General features: G+C 39.1%; 2 protein-coding genes and 1 non-coding gene across 3 annotated transcripts in view; 2 read left to right on the top strand and 1 right to left on the bottom strand.

The window, feature by feature from the left end:
- LOC120291694 overlaps window positions 1–4,646 on the bottom strand; it is a 14,118-nt gene extending 9,472 nt beyond the window's left edge. The window contains 1 exon segment of the mRNA XM_039309387.1: window positions 4,317–4,646. Coding sequence (XP_039165321.1) covers window positions 4,317–4,646 — 330 coding nt within the window.
- Window positions 4,647–11,595: 6,949 nt separating this feature from the next.
- On the top strand, window positions 11,596–11,665 carry TRNAT-UGU. The gene has a single exon. It is a non-coding gene; the product is annotated as a tRNA-Thr (tRNA).
- A 323-nt stretch (window positions 11,666–11,988) lies between these two features.
- On the top strand, window positions 11,989–21,706 carry LOC104428754 (omega-6 fatty acid desaturase, chloroplastic-like; the record flags this gene model as incomplete). The annotated part of the gene is made up of 8 exons (XM_039309386.1): window positions 11,989–12,210; window positions 12,595–12,738; window positions 12,887–13,038; window positions 13,509–13,631; window positions 13,789–13,966; window positions 14,341–14,459; window positions 14,838–14,952; window positions 21,074–21,706. Coding segments are annotated over 8 exons (1,686 nt in total), but the record flags the coding sequence as incomplete, so codon positions are not given.
- Window positions 21,707–22,266: the final 560 nt, after the last annotated feature.

The following is a 22,266-nucleotide window of genomic DNA, read 5'->3' as shown; positions in this document are numbered from 1 at the left end:
GTTGTCGTTTTGAGATTGAAGGGGAAGCATTTATGATTGCTCAAAAAGACGATGCCAAGCCTAAGACTGTACAAGAGGCTCTCTCATCCTCTGATAAGGAAGAATGGAGAAAAGCTTTGGAAGATGAGATTGAGTCAATGAGGGCAAACCATGTCTGGGACTTGGTTGATCTACCACCCAATCGTAAGGCCATTGGAAACAAATGGGTCTTCAAGATTAAGCGTAGGGCGGATGGATCCATTGAAAAGTATAAGGCTCGCCTTGTGGCAAAAGGTTATACTCAACAAGAGGGTACAGACTATGAGGAAACTTTTCACCGCCTGTAAGGTTTGCCTCAATACGCCTTATTCTAGCTATCGTTGCACATTTGGACCTTGAATTACATCAAATGGATGTAAAGACAGTATTTCTCAATGGAGAATTAGATGAGGAAATCTATATGAAACAACCGATAGGTTTCATAACTAAAGGTCAAGAGCATAAAGTTTGCAAGCTTCATCGCTCAATATATGGCCTTAAGCAATCATCTAGACAGTGGTATCTTCGTTTTCATCGAGCAATAATAACTTTTGGTTTCACGATGATCGAAGAAGATCACTGTGTATATGTCAAGCGGTCCAAAGATAAATTTGTGATTTTATTACTTTATGTGGACGATATTCTGTTGGCTGGAAATGACAAGGTTTTGGTTATCACCATAAAAGAATGGTTGTCCTCCAATTTTGAAATGAAGGACATGGGAGAAGCTGCTTATATATTAGGAGTTAAAATCGAAAGAGATCGATCAAGGAAACTCCTTAATTTATCACAGAGTCTTATATTATGAAGATTCTTGAGCGTTTCAATATGTAGCATTGTAATCCCATTGATACCCCTGTCATGCAAGGTGAAGGCCTAAGCACTGAAATGTGTCCTAAGACTCTAGAAGAAATTAAAGTGATGAAAATTGTTCCTTATGCTAGTGCGGTCGGAAGTTTGATGTATGCTATGATGTGTACTCGACCCGACATATGTTATGCCGTGAGATTGGTGAGCCGATATCAATCAAATCCCAGTCAAGCACACTAGAAAGCAGTGAAGAGGATCCTGAGATACTTGAAGGGCACCATGGACTATCGACTTTGTTACCAAGGGAATGATTTACACCTATTAGGTTATTCAGATGCCGATTGGGGTGGAGACCTGGATGAGCGTAAATCAACTTCTGGATATGCGTTCTTGCTCAATGGAGGTGTGATTTCTTGGAATAGCAAGAAACAGACATGCACGGCTTTGTCTACGATGGAGGCAGAATTTATTGCATGTTCTCGCCGCAGGTGCAAGAAGCAAAGATGGCTAAAACGTTTCTTGAAAATTTAGCCACCGTCATTGAAGTTCTAAGACCGGTGACGCTTATTGCGATAGTCAAGCAGCTATTGCCTATGTGAAAGATCCCAAGTATCATGGAAGGACAAAGCACATTGACATAAAGAATAACTTTATCGAGATATTATAGCGCAGAAAGAAGTGATCCTGCAATACATTTCAACCAATAGAATGGTTGCTGATCCATTTACGAAGGCTATTCCTAGAGACATGTTCTTGACCCATAGGATGTCACTAGAATTGCGTAGAATGTGATATTTGTTATTGTAGAGGATAATTGGTTTATGTATTTATGGACAGATGTATTGTATGTGTTTGTTTATTAGTGATTTGATGTTTTATCAATAAGTACAAATCCACTATGAACACACATATATTATTGAAAAGTATGTCAGCAGGCAATGATTGGCTCACTCACATGAGTAATCGCCTCAAGTGCTGTAGTTAGCATGTTGAGATGAGACATTATGTACAAATAAATGCTGAAGAGCAATTTTGGTACATAAAATATGTCGCCTTGATTGGAGTCAAGATGAGGTTTGTGATTGGTTTATAACAAGATCGAACATGATAGCTCCACAATCATGTATGCCTGTAAGATGCCGAATGCGAGTACTTAATTGGGCGCTATAGAAAGTGAGCTGATATAGCACTCGGGGTAAACATGAGTACATGAGAAGCACGTGATTATGTTTAGGCTAAGATCTGTATGGTGGATATATTTGATGATTGACATACGCTCTTATAGAAAGAGTAATCCACTATAACATGTAATTCATACTACATGTGCATTGTACGACCAATAAGGGAAGATGAGTAAAATTATCCCTATTTACTCATCGTGTGAGCCTTTGAGGTAATTTGTATTTTACCTCAATTTTGTGCCTTATGTTACTTCTGACTATGTTCTCAAAGTGAAAGATCAATGTTGCTAATTTAGCATGTTACGGGCGGTCATGAATGGATATGGCCTATGGGACGTGTCTAGGAAAGCAGTTGTTCTAAAATTGAGAGAGACATGAGTGCGAAGGAAGACTATTGTTGTTTTACATCTATCACATATATTTACTGGTCGACCAATTATATCGCCCTTTGTGGTTGCGGATGTAATTGTAAATACATGTTGTTTTTTAGAATAGTAAAGTATAGCCTTTAAGGGATAGGTATACTTGGACTGATGTAACAAAATATGTCTAGGGCACTGTGAGACATCCATTGTTTATTTCTTTTCGGGGTTGTAGCTATTATGTTATCCCTAACAGGTGTATAATTTGAGCTCCCAAGTGCAGGTGTACTCACTGGTCGCACGACTTATTTGCCAGTATGAATTATTTTGTAAAGTTGATGAATGTTGAATGCCTTATATTCTTGATAAAGAGCTATCAAGCCCATCATGTCCGAGTAGGAGATGTTGCACTTTAGCTAGTTAGCTAGTACGTCCATGATGGGGTGCGATTAGACCGCACCATTTGGACTTGATACGGTACGATGGAAAGTCACTAATGGAGGGGTACGAATGGAGACGTATAAAAGGCTCCCGAACACAACCGTTGGGTTGGTTGGTAATTCATTCGCACCAAATTTTCTCTCCATTTCCATCAAAGAAGAAAAAGGAATTCCATTTCACTTTTGCAAGAACAATCGACATTTACGTCGTGGAAATCGGGTGTTTTCCTTGTGATTGCATCCAGACTAACGTGAGGTAGTGTTGTTCGTGATTTATTCGCAATTCAACGTTCGTTCCGGGGCTATTTGCTGTTTGCGCATCGGAATCAGGTAAGTCGTCTTCCGCCAACTTGAATTCCAAGAATGTGATATCATGGTGAAGTGCATTCTAATTAGTTAATTTTACTGAAAGTACATTGGACTCGATTCTCTTCTGGTAATACTGATTTGAGGGTTTCCCCTTTTGAGTAGTGATGCCCTAGGAGGCACAGTGAATGAATATGATGAAGTTACAGTCTTGGATCAATTTTTGATTGTCTAATTGAGAATGAAAAATTTGGAAATACACTAATGATGAAGAGTGCAAATCTTCAAAAAGTATGGAATGAGATTTTCTAAGTAAAGGAGACCATATTCAGTGATATATTTTATTGAGCTCTACTGCCAAAATACTCATGTATTCTTTCTCTTTATTTTGTTATTTATTAGTACCGGGAGACTTTTTATAGTATGGATATTATTAGTTCAATTCTATGGGTCATCTTCATATGTGCAATTATTTTGCTTACTAGCTCGCTCTGGCATAAGCTCTCTCTTTCTCTCCCTTGGAGTACTACAACGGAGTGAAACGAAGTGTAAGGAGGAGAAAGAATTAGTGTATTTGTGATTGTCAAAATAAAGAAGTTTTATTGTGCATCATCCTCTTGTGTAGTGAAACATGAGATTGAATTTGCCTAGCTTGTTAATGCTGCTTCTTGAGAAACATTTGTGTAGCACTACATTTACATGAAAATGTGTGATGTGCCCCCAACTCGCACTTGTTCATTAACAAAGACTAAAAGGGAGAAGTACACTATCAGTGCCACCAGTTATGTACGGTGCTCACTTTGGTGCCAAAAGTTTCTATCGGATCACTTAAGTGCCAAATCGGAAGAAAAACGATTACTTTGGTGCCACCGGCGATAGATTCCGGCCAAAATGATTACGTGGCTTTTATATTAAAAAAATAAAAATCGACAAGGCCTTTAAACGACGTCGTTTTCCATCCTCCTTAAGAAAACGACGTCATTTTGCCGTCCTAAGTGGATGGCCTCGAGAAAACGACGTCGCACAACTCATTTGGGTTTTTTTTTTTTTTATTATTTGGGGATTGAAATTAGGGTTTTTTTGTTCGATCCTCGCCCAACGCCGGTCGCCGTCGCTCGGCCTCCGTCGTAGTAGCACCATGTCCCAATCTCGGTAACATTTCAGCAGCTTCAACGTCCTCAAATTCTTTGAGCCGGGACCACATCTAGCAGCTCCAAGTGGGCGTAGAGGGCGAGCCTTTGGTGGCTCTGGCCTTTGATCGCGAGCCAATGGCGGCACACGAGGGAGCACTGGCCCGGGTCACCAGAGCCTAGGTACTTGAAGACGCAGGCTAGGCACTCGTCAGGGAGATCAAAGATGGAGAGGGAGAGATCAAGGGTGGCGCACTCATCGGCAGCCTCCCCGAGCACCAGCCAGATCACGGCCTTCGACTTGGCTGCCAAGTGGCCATCATCGGGGTCAGGGTTAGGGTCGGGGTCGGAGCTGAGGCTGCTGAGCGCGGGGGCCGTTGAGGACGGTGACTGGCCCATCGCCGTTGGCTTATCTTCTCTCTCTCTCTCTCTCTCTCTCTCTCTCTCTCTCTCTCTCTCAATTTGGGGATTTAGGGTTTTGAATTGGGGGAGAGACACCAAACAGCATCGTTTTGTTGTTTAAATGCTGACTATACTCTCCGGCGAGCCACATCAGCTTCAAAAATTAATAAAAAAGTGCCACGTCAGATTTCCGACCAACTAAATCAGAGTTGGTACTAAAATGATCGTTTTTCAAACTTTTTGGCACTTAAATGATCCGACAGAAACTTTTGGCACCAAAGTAAGCGCCGTACATAACTTATGGCACTGATAGTATACTTATCCCGAGACCAAAATATACATTTAGTATTAAATATGGTCCACCTGGCCTCTGTGGACCCAAGCCCGGTCTCCATAGACCTGGGCCCACTTTTAATGGACCTGAGCTCAGGTGCCGAGAATTCAAGCACAAGCATCGGGGTCCCAAGCCTGGTCAACCAATTGGCAGGTTAGAGCCAATTAAACTAAATGGGTTTTTATAACTAACATAACATGGTCACAAGGTCGGCATTGAAGCTAAAAGAGGTTAAACTCAAGTTATTGAACAAACAAAAAGTGACTTGATAAGTAAATATTGTATTAAGATAGAAAGTCTATAGTATAAAAAGAGGTATGTAGGTAAAATGTTCAATTGAGTCTTGAAGCTATTATTTTATCTTTTTTAGCCAATTGAGTTCTTGAACTTCAATTTTTAGGCTAGTGAATGATTACTATGAAAGAAAAAAAAAGGAACAATCATGATTTAGGGAAATTAATTGGGTCCTTTAAGAAGTCCGAACACTCAATGCTTTGATTACATGGCCACCCGAGCATGGCGTGACATCGGATTTCAATCCAAAATCGCTCGTTGAAATTTCGTTAGATGCCACAATCGAGACATCACCGTTTCGAAGGTGTAGCAAAGTACCAACTTCGCTAGAGCCCCTCACACGGGTGTTCTCTTTGTCGCTCTCATGCACTTCCTTGATCTGTGGCAACGGTATATAATTTCTCAAATATTAACTTTCAGATGAGGACAAAGTGAAATTGCCAAAACAAAGAAGAAACCGAAACGAACAAGAGGAAAAGCGAAAGAGCAAATTGTTGACACCTAGATTTTGACGGTCCGGTTAGTCATTTATCGCATTAAAATTAGGGTTTAATCAATAATTAATTAATTGCATAGCATTTAGTTGTAGGTGCATTTATTTTTTATTTGCATTTACTTGGACCGGTGGTGGATGGGTTGAATTAGTGATTTTGGGTTTTAAATTAATAGGTGGACTAAGCCCATGAAGAAAATTAACCCAAGCCCGTCGTTATGTTTAATTAATTATCTTGTGAAAATTTAAGATTTGATGCGATATTATGATGATTTTTGGGAATTAAAAATCGCACCGTAATCTTAAAGTTGGGAATATTAAGGAGGATAAGGAATATTCTAAAATATTTTGTTGCGGATGGATATCTCGAAAGATTTTAGAATTGGATAATGGAGTTTTATCTAAAGTGAATTATTTGGAAAAATCTTCACAAAAAAATTCCAGTTTATCTTCGATCATTGAAGTCGGATATAAAATCTTCAATGGTCGAGCGAGTCACTTGGAAGATTTTAATAGATGATTTCAATGGTAGAGTGAGTCGGATACACGATAATCTCGAAAGATGATCTTCAGCGATTGAGTTGTTATGCAAATCTTCGTAGGTTGAGCTGACTAAGTTTTCACTCTATAAATGGGGGTGGCCTTCTCTTCGTCCGGGGAGCTTCTTTGAAAAAAAAAAAAATTCAGAAAGGTAGGTCAAGGGAGGTTTTACTTCTGCAGTAAAAAAACTGCAGAAAGAAAAAGAAAAGGAAAAGTCAGAACGTGAGAGAGAGAGAGGGAGAAAAGGTAAAGTAAAAGGTTGATTTGACTCATACTGTTCATCTTCCTCGCTGGTCCTCTCGCTGCCCGATTCGCCGCGCCTCCAGTCACAGATTCCACGCCGGCCACCGCATCGGTGTTTCCTCCGCCAGCCCGTCGTCGTTCGTCCGCGAAGCTGCCCCGCCTCTGCACCAGCGCCGTCGCAGCAGCTCACCCGTTCTTCGCTACTGGTCGCCGCACCAGAACTGCCTCGCTCCGAAGCCCACCGCATCTCCGCACGAGCACCACCGCGATCTGCGAACCCAACGCCAGCAGTCCGACGATCGGGTCTCAGATCGCCCGGCACTCGTCGCGCCTCAGCCAGCGCGACTCCGCCTCTGCAGCAACCGACGCCGCCGCGCCTATGCACCCGTGAGCTCACCCTGACGCCACTGCTCACCACCATCGTTGCGACCCGCGACCCTGCTGCTTGCCGATCTCCTTGTTCTCGCCGTGCTCGACGTCGTGGCCCCCCGAAGACAGCAGGTCCCGATCTGTACGCAACCCACCTCTGCAAGTCGCCCTCCGCCGATCTCTGCCTCGACATCCGCCCCTGCTCCACGCACCAGCACCCGCGAGCATCGCTGTGCAACAGCCTGCGACCCGCAACGCCCGCGAGCCCTCTCGCTGCTCGACCCGACGCCCGTGCCTGCACCTCCCGCGCCACCTTGCCGTCGTTGACCTGCAGTACCCGACGCCGACCACCGTCCGTCCGGCGCCCATCTGCAGCAAGCCCCTCTTTCTTTAGGTGGTTTAGCTTTTCTTTTATTTATTTTGTTCTATTTTATCTCATTTTACTTTATCTATTTAAGTTGTAATATTTGATGTTAATATTTGTGAATTTAGTATGCATTATCCGCAGGATTTTGTCTGGAATTATTATAATTATTAATTTGATCCAAGAGACATTGGATCATTTTTTTAATTATTTTAATTGTTGGGCTTTTTAGTGAAATTTTAATTGTTAAATCACAATGATTATTTAATTCGGTCCGTAAGACTTCGGATCAGATTTGTAATTATTATGATCTCTCTGCTGTGATAACTATGGTTAGAATAACCGTTAATTTGACCTCATGAGACAACAAAGTTATTTTTCGATTATTTTAATCATTTCTTGCTTGATTTTGTTGATAGTTTAGATTTAATATTTACTTATCTCTTAAAAAAACTAAAAAAAAACTCATAAGATAAAAAAAAAAATCAAAATTCTGCATGAGTATATAGGTTTTGTAAATCAAGCATGTAGGTTTAACAAATTAGGATTTTCTTAGGATTGCATTTTTAAGATTGCATTTTTAGGAATAAGTTAGGGTTGATCCTAAATATTTTTAGGGTTTTAGATAATGTTCGCATATTCCCAAAAAATAGTTTTTCTAAGATAGGATATGGTGTAAGTCAAATTAATCCCTAGAATAGATTAGAAAATTATCCATTTTTAGATAGATTAATTAGGGTTTTCATGAATTCTGAATTTCAATAAAAAAAAAAAAAATCCAAAAATCTAGGTGCATGTTAATTAGTTGCATAATATGATCATTTAATGAGAATTTATTAGTGAAGATAGGTCATAAGGTGCATAATAATTAGTTTGCATAATAGGCCCATTTAATTAAAATTTGCATATTAATAAGATTAAGTCATTTGGTTTAAAAATGCATTTTCATAAAATCATTCTAATTTTTAAGAAAACCCAAAAAAAAAAAAAATGATTGCTTGCTTTGTGTGATGCAATTTATTTATTTGATTGCTTTAATAATGGATTAGCACCCGTGTGGTCACCACATTTGCATGATAGTAATTTGCTAAAATAAATCACCGCTTGCAAAAAAAAACATTTTGAAAAATTAAAAAGAAATGGTACCGAAAGGGCATTAGAGAAATCTAGTGTAACCAAGTCCCCGTACCCTTAGTCTCTGGTTCGTAGAAGTAAAATAAATCTCCCATTATTTTACTTGGGTTTCTAATCGACCCACAAAAAATAGATTAGTGGCGACTCCTGATTAAAACATCATTTGCATGTTAAGGACTTGAACATAAGTCGTGAATTGGTATGGGCTTGGGAGAGCCCGAGTTAAGTCTAGGCTTAACAATCCATTAGCCAAACCCTAGGTGGTTGAAACCCGAAAAAAATTGGTCGCGACACAAATTTGATCTAATCAACTAATTGGCATAAGTCCTGGATTTAAGAAATCCTAGACTCGCTTTTTATTTTTTAACATGAAGACGCTTGGATGCCTAGACTCACTGTGTGCTCCGATCTCCACGTGCCCAACTTCGATTGGTGGCTGGTGGCGAGCCACGACTAGCACGGAGCACGTAGTGGCGAGGAGGTTTACTACCTCGCCTCGGCAACGCTGCGAGGCGCAAACGAAGATGCAATCAACAAAGAATGATGCAAAAGTGTGCGGGCTGGATGGGCCTGGCTCGGTCCCAATCGGACGGGGAAGGACCTAATTAATGTAGGCCCTTGCTCAGGTCCACAAAGATGCTTTTCGGCTGGCCCTTATGGCTCGGGCCGAATCTGGGTGGGCCCTTGTGGCGCTGGGCCCATTTTAAAGTCTACTACCAATTACTCTAATTTATTGAGTAAAATATTTAAAATTCAGGTCACTCGATGAGAACAAAATTTCTATTGATAAAAAGTTCTTAAATGAATTCATGAACTTCATCACTAATAAATGAATTTACTGCTAGCTATTGCGGTAAGCATAACCTAATGGTAATTTCTAGTCGTTTTTGACAAATACTAGAGTTCATCGTAAATATAAATTGTTTGATAATTACTGCTTCTTTTTAGCATATACAAGTTGATCTTAGTCAACACATGAGTTGTTTTCTTATAAAACTAACTCGTTGTTGCTAAATATAAGTTCTCCTCTTCCTCATTTGGTTTAATAATAGTGTGGCATTAGTGATGATAACTAAAATTTATCGAGTAAAAGTTTATTTGGAGTTATGTTCACTAGGATTGAAAAAGTGTACAGTGAACATTCATCACGAGTTCATGGCCTTTGTCATTTTTGTGGAATAGTGCGAAAGCTAAAGGATCTGATTGATTAATTAATTAATTTAAAAACAAGAGTCAAAGTAAAAGAGCAAATCTGATCTAACTAATTAATTAGTATCAGGCCTGGATTTATGAAGTCCTAGGCCCATTTTTCCAAAACGTGAAGACACTTGGACGCTTAGACTCATCGGGTGCTCTGATCTCCATGTGGCCACCTTTGATTGGTGGCAAGCCATGACGATGTGGGCGACATATGAGGCGTGACGCTTTCACTCGAGTCCGACGAGAGATGCCGGACGCTCATCGGTGCCACCGCCCATCCTTCCTCTTCATTGTCTCCCTCCTCTCTAGTGTTTATCATTTTAGATTTTTAATTTTCTTCGTTGTTTTTATTTTATTCCACGTCAGTAAGTAAATCCAATTACTTGATGGAAGGCATGAACAAAATAAGTTTTAAGGACCTGATTAATCAGTTTTTGTTCTTCACCTTTTTCTATTTTTCGGATGTGGCAATTTGAAGTTCTTCGAATCAGAAAGTGTCGGTTGTTTGGTCGCTCAGAAGAGAAAAGAAAAAGAGCCGAAATACCGAAAACGACAGATGCTCTTAGAACTCCAATTTATTTATTTGTATTAATCTTCGATTTTATTTTTTTAAAGATTACGTAATCATCGGCCAGCTTGTCATTATAAACTAATCAATTTTTCCAGGTCACAGATGGCAAATTTTTCGTTGTATTTTTTCTTGGGTCGTCTCTTCCTGCACTCGCACCTCTTCCAAGAATTTACTCGTGGCGCAACGGCGTTGAATAGAATAATTGAATCTTGATGCCTCTTGATGTCTCCACTTTCATCTTATTAAACCAATTATTGATTTGAATATGAGCGTCCTGTTCTCTATTCTTGAACTAACTCTTTTTATTTATTCAGTAAAAGAACTTTAGTGATGGAGATTTATATAATTTTTTTTTTTGGTTGGAAATTTAATTACACGCCGTGCCGTTGTACTTCTCTGAGATGGCCCCATACAAGTTCAGAGGAGCATTGAACATTGGGTTCCAGTTATCCATCATCATTGGCATTTGGTGGCCAACATCTTGAATTAATTCTTCGCCAAGATCAAGGGCGGCTGGGGATGTCGCTGCGGCGGAGTTGAGTACTCACAACTCGCGACTCGCGACTGCTCTCTAGTCTGCTTTTGATGTCTTGTGCCGCGCGTGTAAGCGTGGGGTTCTGTTTATGTCGTTGTCCCGGGGATTCCGATTTCTTAGCTGGAAATGAACTTTCGTGACTGGAGAAATGGCGAGAGATTTATTACATCATCGGTGCGTTGAGAGAGTACTGATTCCGAAATTTTGTTCTGGCAGAGGAGAAGAAGAGCCAGTTGATAAGGAGAAGTGACATAAGGAATATAGCCATTGTCGCGCATGTCGATCACGGAAAAACGACTTTGGTGGATTCTATGTTAAGGCAATCCAAGGTACGGCTCGAAGTCGCTTTCTAATCTGACTGCCGCCAGCGAAGCGCTCCAAAGACTCCAAACATTGGTCTTCGGCAGTTTTATGTCTGAACCAGGAACACGTTCTCTTTCGAGTGGAATGATATTTTGCCCACTTTGGTGGATTCCTACTAGTTGACCAAATTTATTATATCAGTCAGCTGAAACTTGATCTTAATTAGATTTACTCGCTCAGATGAATCCATATTCATTTGATGCATTTGAAAATGAAAAAGAGAATCTTATTTCTTATTATCTAATTAATATTAAAATATTAAGTATTGATAAGCATATAATTGAAAAATAGATCAAAATTCTATATCACTATATGAATCCTTATCTTCTATACTATCCAATATTTATTGGATATTCTAATTTTCTATATTCAATATTCAATTCATTTGAATCCATATTCATCATATTCATTATGAATAGCTAATAATGAATAGTTCTTATTAATAGAAAAGATCCCAAGAGTTTACTAAATTCCTATGCATGTACAATTTCTACTATTTTTGAGCCTGCTTAGCTCAAAGGTTAGAGCATCGCATTTGTAATGCGATGGTCATCGGTTCGATTCCGATAATAAGAACAAGTGAATCTAATCTCAGGTATGAGCAACAAAGTCTATGTGAACACGACCGGCTCATACATCCGGCAGCTATTCGGTCGTTAAAAACTTAGACATCATCATATAGGCTAGAACTTATTTGAGTGCAAGCATCATTTTGATAATAGAATTTTGGGAATTGGGATGAAACCAACCAATTTACTGGGTTTTATTTTGAACATACACTTAAAATGACATGAAACAAATTGCATGGGGCAATTGGTACCGTACTGGTTTTAATGGTTTCTCTGGTTTTGTTGGGTTTCTCATAATACTTTGATGGAAGACAGGCTTATATTATCTAAATTGGGAAAATCAACTCCGGAAGGGGAATAAAAAATAAAGGACATTCATTCTCCCCTAAAAAGATTCACATTGTAAGGCTGGCAGTTCCGGTTGCACCGATTTCAGAAGACAGTGCTGAGTACCGGAAACAATTAGCCGATAGATATGGCTTCAGGCAAATTGGAGAACCTCTTCCTGAAAATGTTACGCCCAAGGATGTTATTGATTCACTTCCCAGGAAGGTATATGCTTGACTGGCTGCAGAATGTGCTTACATGTACTCTTATCCATGAAGCATTCCCATCTTGTCTTATACGTTGCTAAGATTGTTTATTTAGATTATCCTTTCCACTTAAGGATGTTGTTTTTGTAAAGGGTGAAAAAAAATCCAATGATGTTCCTAGTTTGAAATTTTAGCTCCTATTGTTTTGGAAACAGTCCTCAAATAAATGAACAATTGTCTCTTTTAATACTACTACATTAGCTTTTTACTATGTGATTAAAATATCAGCTGCATCTTGGTCATCTAGGGCTAGATGGTCACAAGAAACTTTCTGGTGTAGCTGAAAGTGTTACACCTTTTTAGCAAGTTTTCTAACAATTATTGCCCTCATATTTCACTGAAGGTTTTTGAGATCAACGATGGGAAAGCCTGGACTTCAGTTTTGATATCTGTTACTTCCTATGCATTGGGGTTGTTCATGATTTCAAAAGCCCCATGGTACCTACTCCCTTTGGCGTGGGCATGGACAGGAACTGCTGTTACTGGGGTAAGCTTTGTTTGCTATTTTTCTTCTTTGGTAAAACATTCCCTTGCTTGTTCCTCATATGGGTTGTCTTTTCATTCCGTAACATATATTAGATTAACTTCCTAGACAGCTCTGTTTATCCCTTCTTGTTTTTCCTCCCATTTTTAAGTTCTTTGTTATAGGGCATGATTGTGCTCACAAGTCATTTGCGAAGAACAAATTAGTGGAAGATATAGTGGGAACGCTGGCATTCCTACCGTTGATATATCCTAACGAGCCATGGAGGTTTAAGCACGACCGACATCATGCAAAAACTAACATGTCTGTAAGACACTCCCTTTAGATATTTCCATTTGATAATCCATTTTAAATACCTTTTCATACGAAATAAAGGAGTAGATGGTCCTTTAACAACAAGCAGAACACTCTTGTGACAGTATGTTCTCCCTTGTTTTTTAGCAAATAGTCCACTTTAAGGATATCTACTCTGCATAATCTACATACTTCAAGACCCTTCTTTACACTTTGGATATAGTGAGCAAATGTACATGAAGACACTTGTTTGCACTTCGCACACTCTTTCATGTTTATGATGTTATGTTTTGGACACGTTCTGCTTGCCTCTTCTTCTTCTTCTTCTTCTTCTTCTTCTTCTTTTATTTTTTACTTTCGTGAGAAATTCCCCTTGGTTAGCATGCTCACATGGTTGTATTTGTCTGGTTAATCTCCTCTTAATTGCCTTTATGCAAACATCATGATGTTTTTCTTTCCTTTTTTTCTGTAAATATTAGGTTGTCTGAAGACACAGCTTGGCATCCTATTTGGAAAGAGGAGTTTGACTCTTCACCTCTTCTGCGCAAGGCAATTATATATGGATATGGCCCAATTCGTCCTTGGATGTCTATAGCTCATTGGTATGTATGGGACTATTAGTTCTATTTAGATGCTTGTTTTCTCACTCTCCATGCCTGTGAATTCAAAATATCAAATTGATGGTGGCTTGTTATAATTCTTATTTGTTGCCTTTTCTTGTAAATGCATTGATCTTAATCTGACTAAATGCCCTACTAGGTTGATATGGCACTTCGACTTGAACAAGTTCAGACCAAATGAAGTCAAAAGGGTGGAGATCAGTTTGGCTTGCGTTTTTGCTTTTATGGGGATCGGGTGGCCATTGATCATTTACAAGGCTGGCATTTTGGGGTGGATTAAGTTCTGGTTGATGCCATGGCTGGGCTATCACTTTTGGGTAATGATCTTTTTCATCTGCATTAATGTATGCTTCATTGCCCTTCTTTACTGTAGACACCAATAATTCGTTGACGAGTAATACTCAGTCATAATAAAGAAAACCTCCATAAGAATCTAGTGGTTTCTCATCTTTTTGTAGCTTTTGATCATTCAGGATATTTGGTCAGAAGTTGATCATAGTCGGTCATTATTGCCAAGTGCAGCTGAGGACTGCAAAACCTCAATCTTAGGATTTGGATTGTCTGAAAATTGCAAGTTGTATATTTAGGAGCTTTCACTTCAAGCTTTTTTGCTCTAGTAATTTAGTTGCCCTGGCTGTTCAAGTTAAGGTGTCCGCTGCTGAATGAGGAGCGATCTGTTTCATGTTTATAGATGAGTACTTTCACAATGGTCCATCACACGGCACCTCCTATTCCTTTCAAATCTTCCAATGAGTGGAATGCTGCTCAAGCCCAGCTGAATGGAACCGTCCACTGCGATTATCCTAAATGGTAATAAAACTTTTATTTTCCTCAAGTTTCTTCATTACTTGCTCTCTTTTGCTCGCATCTCAGATATAAATGAACTGTCGATGACATGATGGTGGTGGCAATTGGGTCCTGTACCTTTAAACTTAACACATTTGACATTGCTTCTGGGCATTGCCATACAAAAATGTGTATCAAGAAACTTTTGCATTTTTGAAAGTGCACAATAAAATTATTATCAAGTTGAGGTGGTTATAGGGGAACTAGCTATCTTAGATGACCACATGCTTCGGAAGAAGGTTTTGTCACTTGCTTTGCCTTAAAAGTTTATCTGACGACTTTTGGGTGCAAGGATGAGTAGAATGATCAAAAAACAATCTGAGATGCTATTCTCTTGTGCAGGATCGAAATTCTATGCCATTATATAAATGTCCACATACCCCATCATATATCACCAAGGTTTCCGAGTTACAACTTGCGTGTGGCTCACAAGTCTATAGAAGAAAACTGGGGAAAGGTGAGCTGGTTTTAATCAAGTATGTTATTCCGGCCTTCAAAAGGCCAGCTAGATTAGGATGATTCGGAACAAGTTGTGTGTGTGTTTTTTTTTGTGGGGGGGGCGCTCTTGTCGTGAGTAACAGATGCTTGAAGAGGAAGGGAGTATTTTAAAGTTGAAACTAAATTTGGCGAACTTGAGATAGTTTTTTGATTTTAGTGTTTGGTGCTTCGAATATTTGTAAATGCAGAGTGATCTTGGTATTGGATATTTGCCTGAGGACCAGTTGTCTCGCTGTTGTCAAAAAATGTCTATTTGCTAGTTTGCTCATTTGGTTTACATGTCATTCACAGTACTTAAATGAAGTGGAATTGGCGACTCATGAAGACAATCATGACGATGTGCCATGTGTACGATGAAGAGCATAACTATGCCGCATTTGACCAACTTGCGCCTGAAGATTCCAAGCCGATTACATTCCTGAAAAAGGTGATGCCTGATTATGCTTGAGAAGATATTTCTATCGGACTCTGGTGATCTTCAGCTCTCTCTCATGGGGTATTCTCTCCTTGAATTGACCCGAATGTAAGTTGCCAGTAATTGAAATGATTTTGCCCTTGTTAAGTAGAGGCTTTTTCATATTAGAGAAGAAAATATTCTTGTGAACTATCTTTTGGAAGTTCAGTTTTTTGTATTGTCTCTGGTGTGTCTCAGCATTATGACATAATATACATTTTGCTACGGCAGCAATACTGAATGTGTCGTTTGAGTGACACTTGATCCATGCGAATATGATAGTTGCTCAAAAGATGCACTTAGCAACTCTTAATTCTGGTCTTGCTCATGGGTTGTAGATGGAAGATGGCCATACGACCTTTAATTAGGATTAGATCCCACAAATATGACAATATCTCGCTCATGGGTCGAAGGTGGTTTTATCATATTAAATGGATAGAACGCCTAATATCAAATTATCGTAAATATCCTGACAATAGAAAGCTTGTCATGCCAAGTTTCGAAAAACATGATCGGATAGGATTTATTCCGTCGCAGGTTCTTGTATCAAACGAACTTGAATCCATCTTTTGTCAAACTAAAAGCGAACTGAATTTATCATGGCCGAGTCTGCCCTAGTTCGGTTAAAGATCAACCCAATCATTGGTGCTCAAAATCAATTCAGAAGTTTGTCTGGGTGGAGACCTACCCCCTTTCTTTTAATTTTTATTTGTTCTTATAGCCGATTTTGACTTGTAATTTTAGATCCCCTTGATGTGATTTTCGACGACATGAAATACCCATGGCTCCTACTTTCAACTGACACCATTAGATTGAGAAAATTACAGAATTATCGATATCATCAAGATCGAATCGCCAAGATCTTATGGCATGGTATCTCAAGACGTGATCTCTTAAGTTTCAACAGATCGATATCATGTGAAGGCTCTCTCCAAATTGTATTTACTAGGTCAAACCGTAAAAGTAATAGTTGAAAAAATGAGAATCTACAGGATCCTTGTTTTATGCAATGATGCATACAAGTAGGGATTAATGTACATGTCGACTCCAAACGAAGAAAAACTAGCTTTTTGGGGAGCACTACATCCGGGCTTTTCTTAGGCTACCGAAATAATAACCATAAATCAAGTTCTGTTAGAGTACACTCTGTGAAAGAAAATTAGAATGTAGATAATAGTTGATATAGTGTGATTTGCACGGAATGATGTCATAAGTTAATACCCGATGGTCCAAGCATGCATATTTGAAGTACCCATAAGTCCATTCAACTTTGCCAGACTCTGAAAGGGAAAAAAATCTGCCGGACTAACTAAAAATCAATACACTATATTTTTCTCCTCTCCAGAACTACATAATGAAATACCTATAAATTAATATCACATGACAAATGCATGACATCAGATTCAGACTTATGTCATTTATAGCTAAGATCAAACTTGTTGCTATAGTGAAATCGAAATTAAGACTATAACTTTTTTAGCTCAATTTATGTGTGTGTGTGTGTGTTTTTTTTTTTAACATTATCTAAATAAGTAATAACTAAACAAACAAGGGAATTGTAGATAGAACGGATAGTACATGTGGAGAATTACTTTTCTTCTTCGAGTTAATCACAACTAGTCAAGTGACAATAAGTGTAATAAAAGTCCTAATCTTTTGATGGTTGATTACTTAAGTTCTAAATGTTTTATTTTTAGTCAATTAAGTCTCAAATAACTTAATAAACACGCTAAAAGTGCCAATATCATTGTTGGTGACCTTAGTAACTAGATGGTTATACTCTATGTGTGATTATGAAATGAAGAAAAAATCATCCAAAAAGTCCTAACATGTTGTAATTTTGTTAATTGAATTCTAAACCTTTTAATTTTGTCAATTGAGTTTTAAACATTTTCATAATTTACTACTTAAGTTCATTTGGCTAACTTTGGCTAGAATACACTAACATGTACACTTCGGAATATTTTGATATTCTTTTGGAATTTATTAATTTATTTTTCCTTTATTATTATTATTATTATTATTATTATTATTATTATTATTATTATTATTATTATTATTATTAGTTATAGTGGCCGACAAGGGTTACCAAGCCTTGCTGGTTGCTGTGAGGGGCCGTGACACCCTTGCTGACTATAGGCTTCTCATGACCCTTGCCCAAGTTTTGGTGAGGCTAGCCTCGCTAGTCGCAGATGAAGGTGGCCTCACCTAGATTTGGGTAAGGTTGCCTTGCCCATGGTTGACAAGGGCTCAACAACTCTCCCTAGCCATAGTAAAAAAAAAAAAAAAAAAAAAAAACAAACAAACAAAACAAAACAAAAAGGGAGGAAAAGAAAATAAAAGAAAAAAATACAAAAATTAGAAAAATAATAAATATTATTAAAAATGTCAACATCAGTACCATGCTATACTAGTCTATGTTAATGATTTTCGGTCAAAATTGGTCAGATGGACTTGAGTAACAAAATGTTAAAAAGTTTGGGGCTCAACTTATAAAATTGAAATTTTTAGAATTGAATTAGTAAAAGTATAATAGGTTTATGATTTTTGGACAATTTTCCCTTAAATGAAGTATCATTTTAAACAAAATTAGAAATAAAGCATATGAATCTTTCATTTAGTAGAGAATTTGATTATGAAAATTAATTAAAAAATAAAGCCTAAATTTTACTTAACATTTTTCTTGAGTCACATAAAGTTAAGAAGAAAACTTCAATTCTATTTTTCAATGAAATCTCATAATCAAGTTTCTCACCCAATTCTCAACGACATTTATGTGCTTTATACCTTGATTATTGTTAAAATAATGATCACTTTTGTGAAAACCTAAAAGGACATTATTTTGTGATAAGTAAATGTCACCGGTAGGGAGATTAGGATTGAATTGCAGATTTTCCAAAAATATTTAGGAGTCAATTTACTAAATAGAATGTTAAAGACTCAACCAACAAACAACCAAAACGCCTTGTGTGCCTAGAGCATATATGTTGTACTTTCAGAATCTTTATTATTTAGTTGACACTATAGAATACAAAAGATATTGAGTTGTCAACTACATAGTAGATTAACATATTGTTCAATTAGGGAATATATTTGGATAAGTTAGCAGATGATTTTAGGCAAGAAAATAGTGTGAGGGAAACGAATTGTCATGAGAGAGATTTTTTTTTTTTTTTAAGCTACGTCTTCCGGGTGTTACTATGAGAGTTCTGTATTTGCTGTAGAATGTTTAGTTTGAACCTTTTGTCCAATCAGAAAATTTTTGTCTTAGAAATTTTATCTTGAAAAAGAATTATCTTGATCCAAATATAACATATTTACTCAATTAAATATAATGTGATACATGAACGAAATGATTAAATTTGAAAAGATCAATTTTTTTTTTTTGGGTCATAAAGATTTTGTATTCACTTACTACTCAAAACCGAAAGAGCCCATAAGAGGAGTGTCATTACAAAGCAAAGCCTATAGGGCTTGAGGTAGGTAAGGACGCGTTTGGTAACTATTCTATTTCTAAGAGTAATTTTTATTAGAAATGATTTTTTTTTAATTTTGTTCTATGGAATAATTTTTGAGCAAAAGAATACGCTTGATAACTGTACAAAATTTCTATTCTCGAGATAGAAATGCGTTTGGTAAGATTTTTAATTTTTTTCGTTTAATTTTTTAATACTTTTATTATATTTTTCTTATTTTTCTTCTTTTTCCTTTTCTCTTCTTCTTCCTCCTTTGTGGCTGGTTGTCGACCACCGACTGGGTGAGGTTTGGTGAGGTCGCCGAAGGCTCGCCTAGCCTCTATGAGGCGGCACGAGGTCAGTCTCGCCCTAGCTTGGCAAAACTTGGCCTCGTTTTGACTGGGTGAACTTGAGCTTGTCTAAATCTAGCGATGCTAAGCCTCGCCCAACCATGATGAGGCTCAGCCGATGAGCCTTGTCATGGCTTGCGGCTCCCGGCGAGACGCCGGCCAAAAGGAAGAAGAAGAAGAGGAAAGAGAAGAAGAGAAAAGAGAAGAAAAGAGAAGATAAAAGAAAAAAATTAGACTTAATTTTAGGAATTGTTCTTGGAAGTAAGAAGCAACTTTTTTTCTACTTCTTGATTATGTTCCAAATCTATTATTGGGAACAAAAAAAAAAAGGATTTTTATTCCTAGAAACAAAAAGTTTACCAAACATATTTCTATTTTTTTTCCTGGAAACAAAAAAACATAATAAGTTGTTCTTGGATTATTACAAAATAGTCCCTAAAGTCCTGTTTGGTAATCCGCCAAATAATAAAAAAATTTATTATTTTGTTTCCGGGAGTATTTTTGGAACATAATTGTGTTTAGTAAATTTTTTGTTCTCGAAAACAAATTTATATATATTTTTTTGTTTCTAGAAGTAGATTTGGAATAGAATCAAGAATTAAAAAAAAAAAATTGATTCTTGTTCTTGGAAACAATTCTAGAATCAAGCCCATATTTTCTCTTTTTATTTTATTTTTCTTGTTTTTCTTCCTTTTTCTTCTTCTTCATCTATTGTCACCGCTGTGGTTGTTGTTTGCCATTGTCTATTATCTGCCGCCCACTGTCGGTAACTGGTTCGACGAGCTCGTCGGAGGTAAGCCCAGCCACTGGTAAGGCATGGCCTCCCTAGATCTAGCGAGGTCGAGCCTCTCTGGTGGCCAGGTGGGCCTTGCCCAGCCCCAGCGAGGCTTGCCCAGCCTCGCTGGATCCCTATCGGTAGCTAGGCGAGCTTAGCATCGCCTGTTGCTAGGCGGGCCTCACCCAGCTTAGTCGAGGCTCGGCTAGCCCCACCGAGGCTCGACCGAGCCTTGCCTAGCTATCAGCGAGGCTTGGCCATAGGGCTAGCCTCACCGAGGGCTGGTGACGCTCCGGTGAGGTTGTCGACCCTTGTTTGGCCGGACGCCGGTCATCCCAAGGCCATGATCGGCGTCGACCACTTGAAGAAGAAGAATATGAGAAAGAAAGGAAAAAAAAAAGAAAGAAAAAAAAGGAAAAAAAGTAATAAAATTATTTAAAAATTAAAAGAAAATAATTTGGAGTAGAAATTTTGAATACGGTACCAAATGCAATTTTATTCCAGAATTGAAATTTTAGACAGTTATTAAACGGCTTAAAATGCTTAAAAATTGTTTCTAGAAACAAAATAAAAAGAATTATTTCTGATTAGAAATTATTCACGAGAAGAGAAGGGTTACCAAATACGTCATAAGAAAGCCAAATCCATGGGAGAGTACTTTTTTTTTGGGCTCAAGCCATCCAATTGGCCTCATTATTGGCTTCTCTGAAGCAAAAGCCCATCTTCAAGCCTGAAAACTGGGACATCAGATTGCGACAATCACCGGTAAGCGCCCACACTTCCAACTGGACTTGATCTGGTCTCGCTAGAGTACTTAGGCTACGTTTGGGAACAGCTTTCTCAAGCATCTTTAGACACCTAAAGGGCTTTTGACTAAGTATTAGGTGTTTGGCAAAAATTTTAGAAACCCCATTGAGCCAAAGCCGCCTTCTCTCAAGGCTGCAGCCTTGGACTTTCAGCTTTGGAGGCATTTGTTTCCCTCTTTTACTGTTCATCTTCTTCGTAGACTTTTTACTGCTCATCTTCTTCGTTCAAGCGTTCGCAAGGTTGCTGAGGGCGGACGACGAACCAGCCAGAGGCCGGTGACGGTCACGGCGACCGTCGTCGGTAGGTCACGCGACCTTCGGCGGGTATTTAGGCTGCGCGATTCGGTCGCGCGACCTTGCGAAGAACCCAGGCGCGACCTCATGGTGACCCTAAGCGTGACCCAGATCTGGGTTGCCGAAGGTCGTGCGACCTCGCGGCGACCAGATCCGGGTCGCGCCGGCGCCCCTCCGGCCGCGACCTCGCGGAGACCTAGGTCTGGTCGCTGCGAGGTCGCGCGACCTCCGGCGGACCCAGATCTAGTTGCCGCGAGGTCGCGCGACCTCCGGTCGAACCTCCTCCTCCGCTTCTCCATTTCTCTCCCCTCAAAGCTTCACCGCCGATTCTCGGCCCATTCCGATTCTCCAACCATGCTCCTCCGTGCCGCCCCTGCTTTTTCGCTCCTCGGCCCCGCCGGCGACAGCCTCTCCTCGCCGTTGTCGTCTTCCCCCGTGGGGGCGAATCCGGCGGCGCTTCGGTTCTTGAGCAGCGGGCACGAAGGCTCCCTGGTGGTCGGCGTGAGCGAGGAGTCGAACAGCCCGCCACTCACCGGCGTCATGTTCCAGCCCTTCGAGGAGGTGAAAGAAGGAGCTTGATCTGGTGCCCACCGTGCCTCTTTTTTTTTTTTTTTAAATTAATCATCAAAGTCATTTGTAAATTTATCTCTCCAAATACTATTTTACACAAAGGTATTTTATAATGGACTTTCAAACTACAATTTACCAAACACAATTTGCATTTTGGAAAACCTCTTTAACTCAAAGTCATTTGCATTTTCTTAAAGGCTTTCCCAAAAGTCCAACTAAACGCACCCTTAATAGTTTAGCAAAGTCAGTACCCAAGGAGATGTCTTCGTGTTTCCTCTCCAGCAGGTACTTAGGAGCTTTGTTTAGGCTAGGGATTCCGCTTGAGCTGCAAAGGCTGCCTTCACCGATTTCGCAAATCCATCGGCGATCCTTCCAGTATAATTGCAGCATATGCGAGCCATCGCTGCCTCTGGGACTCCTTCAAACGACCCATCCATATTAACCTTCAGACCTCCTTTTCTTGGGGGAATCCAGATCTGAGGTTGGCTCCTACTTCTCTGCTCCGTGAAGTTACTGTTTGTATTCCACTTTCTGAAATTTTTCGCTCGATCTCTACTTCCTCGTGGGTG

The sequence above is a fragment of the Eucalyptus grandis genome, chromosome 3, assembly GCF_016545825.1.
Source record: "Eucalyptus grandis isolate ANBG69807.140 chromosome 3, ASM1654582v1, whole genome shotgun sequence".
Taxonomy (NCBI): domain Eukaryota; kingdom Viridiplantae; phylum Streptophyta; class Magnoliopsida; order Myrtales; family Myrtaceae; genus Eucalyptus; species Eucalyptus grandis.
This window is presented reverse-complemented; position numbering and strand designations above follow the sequence as displayed.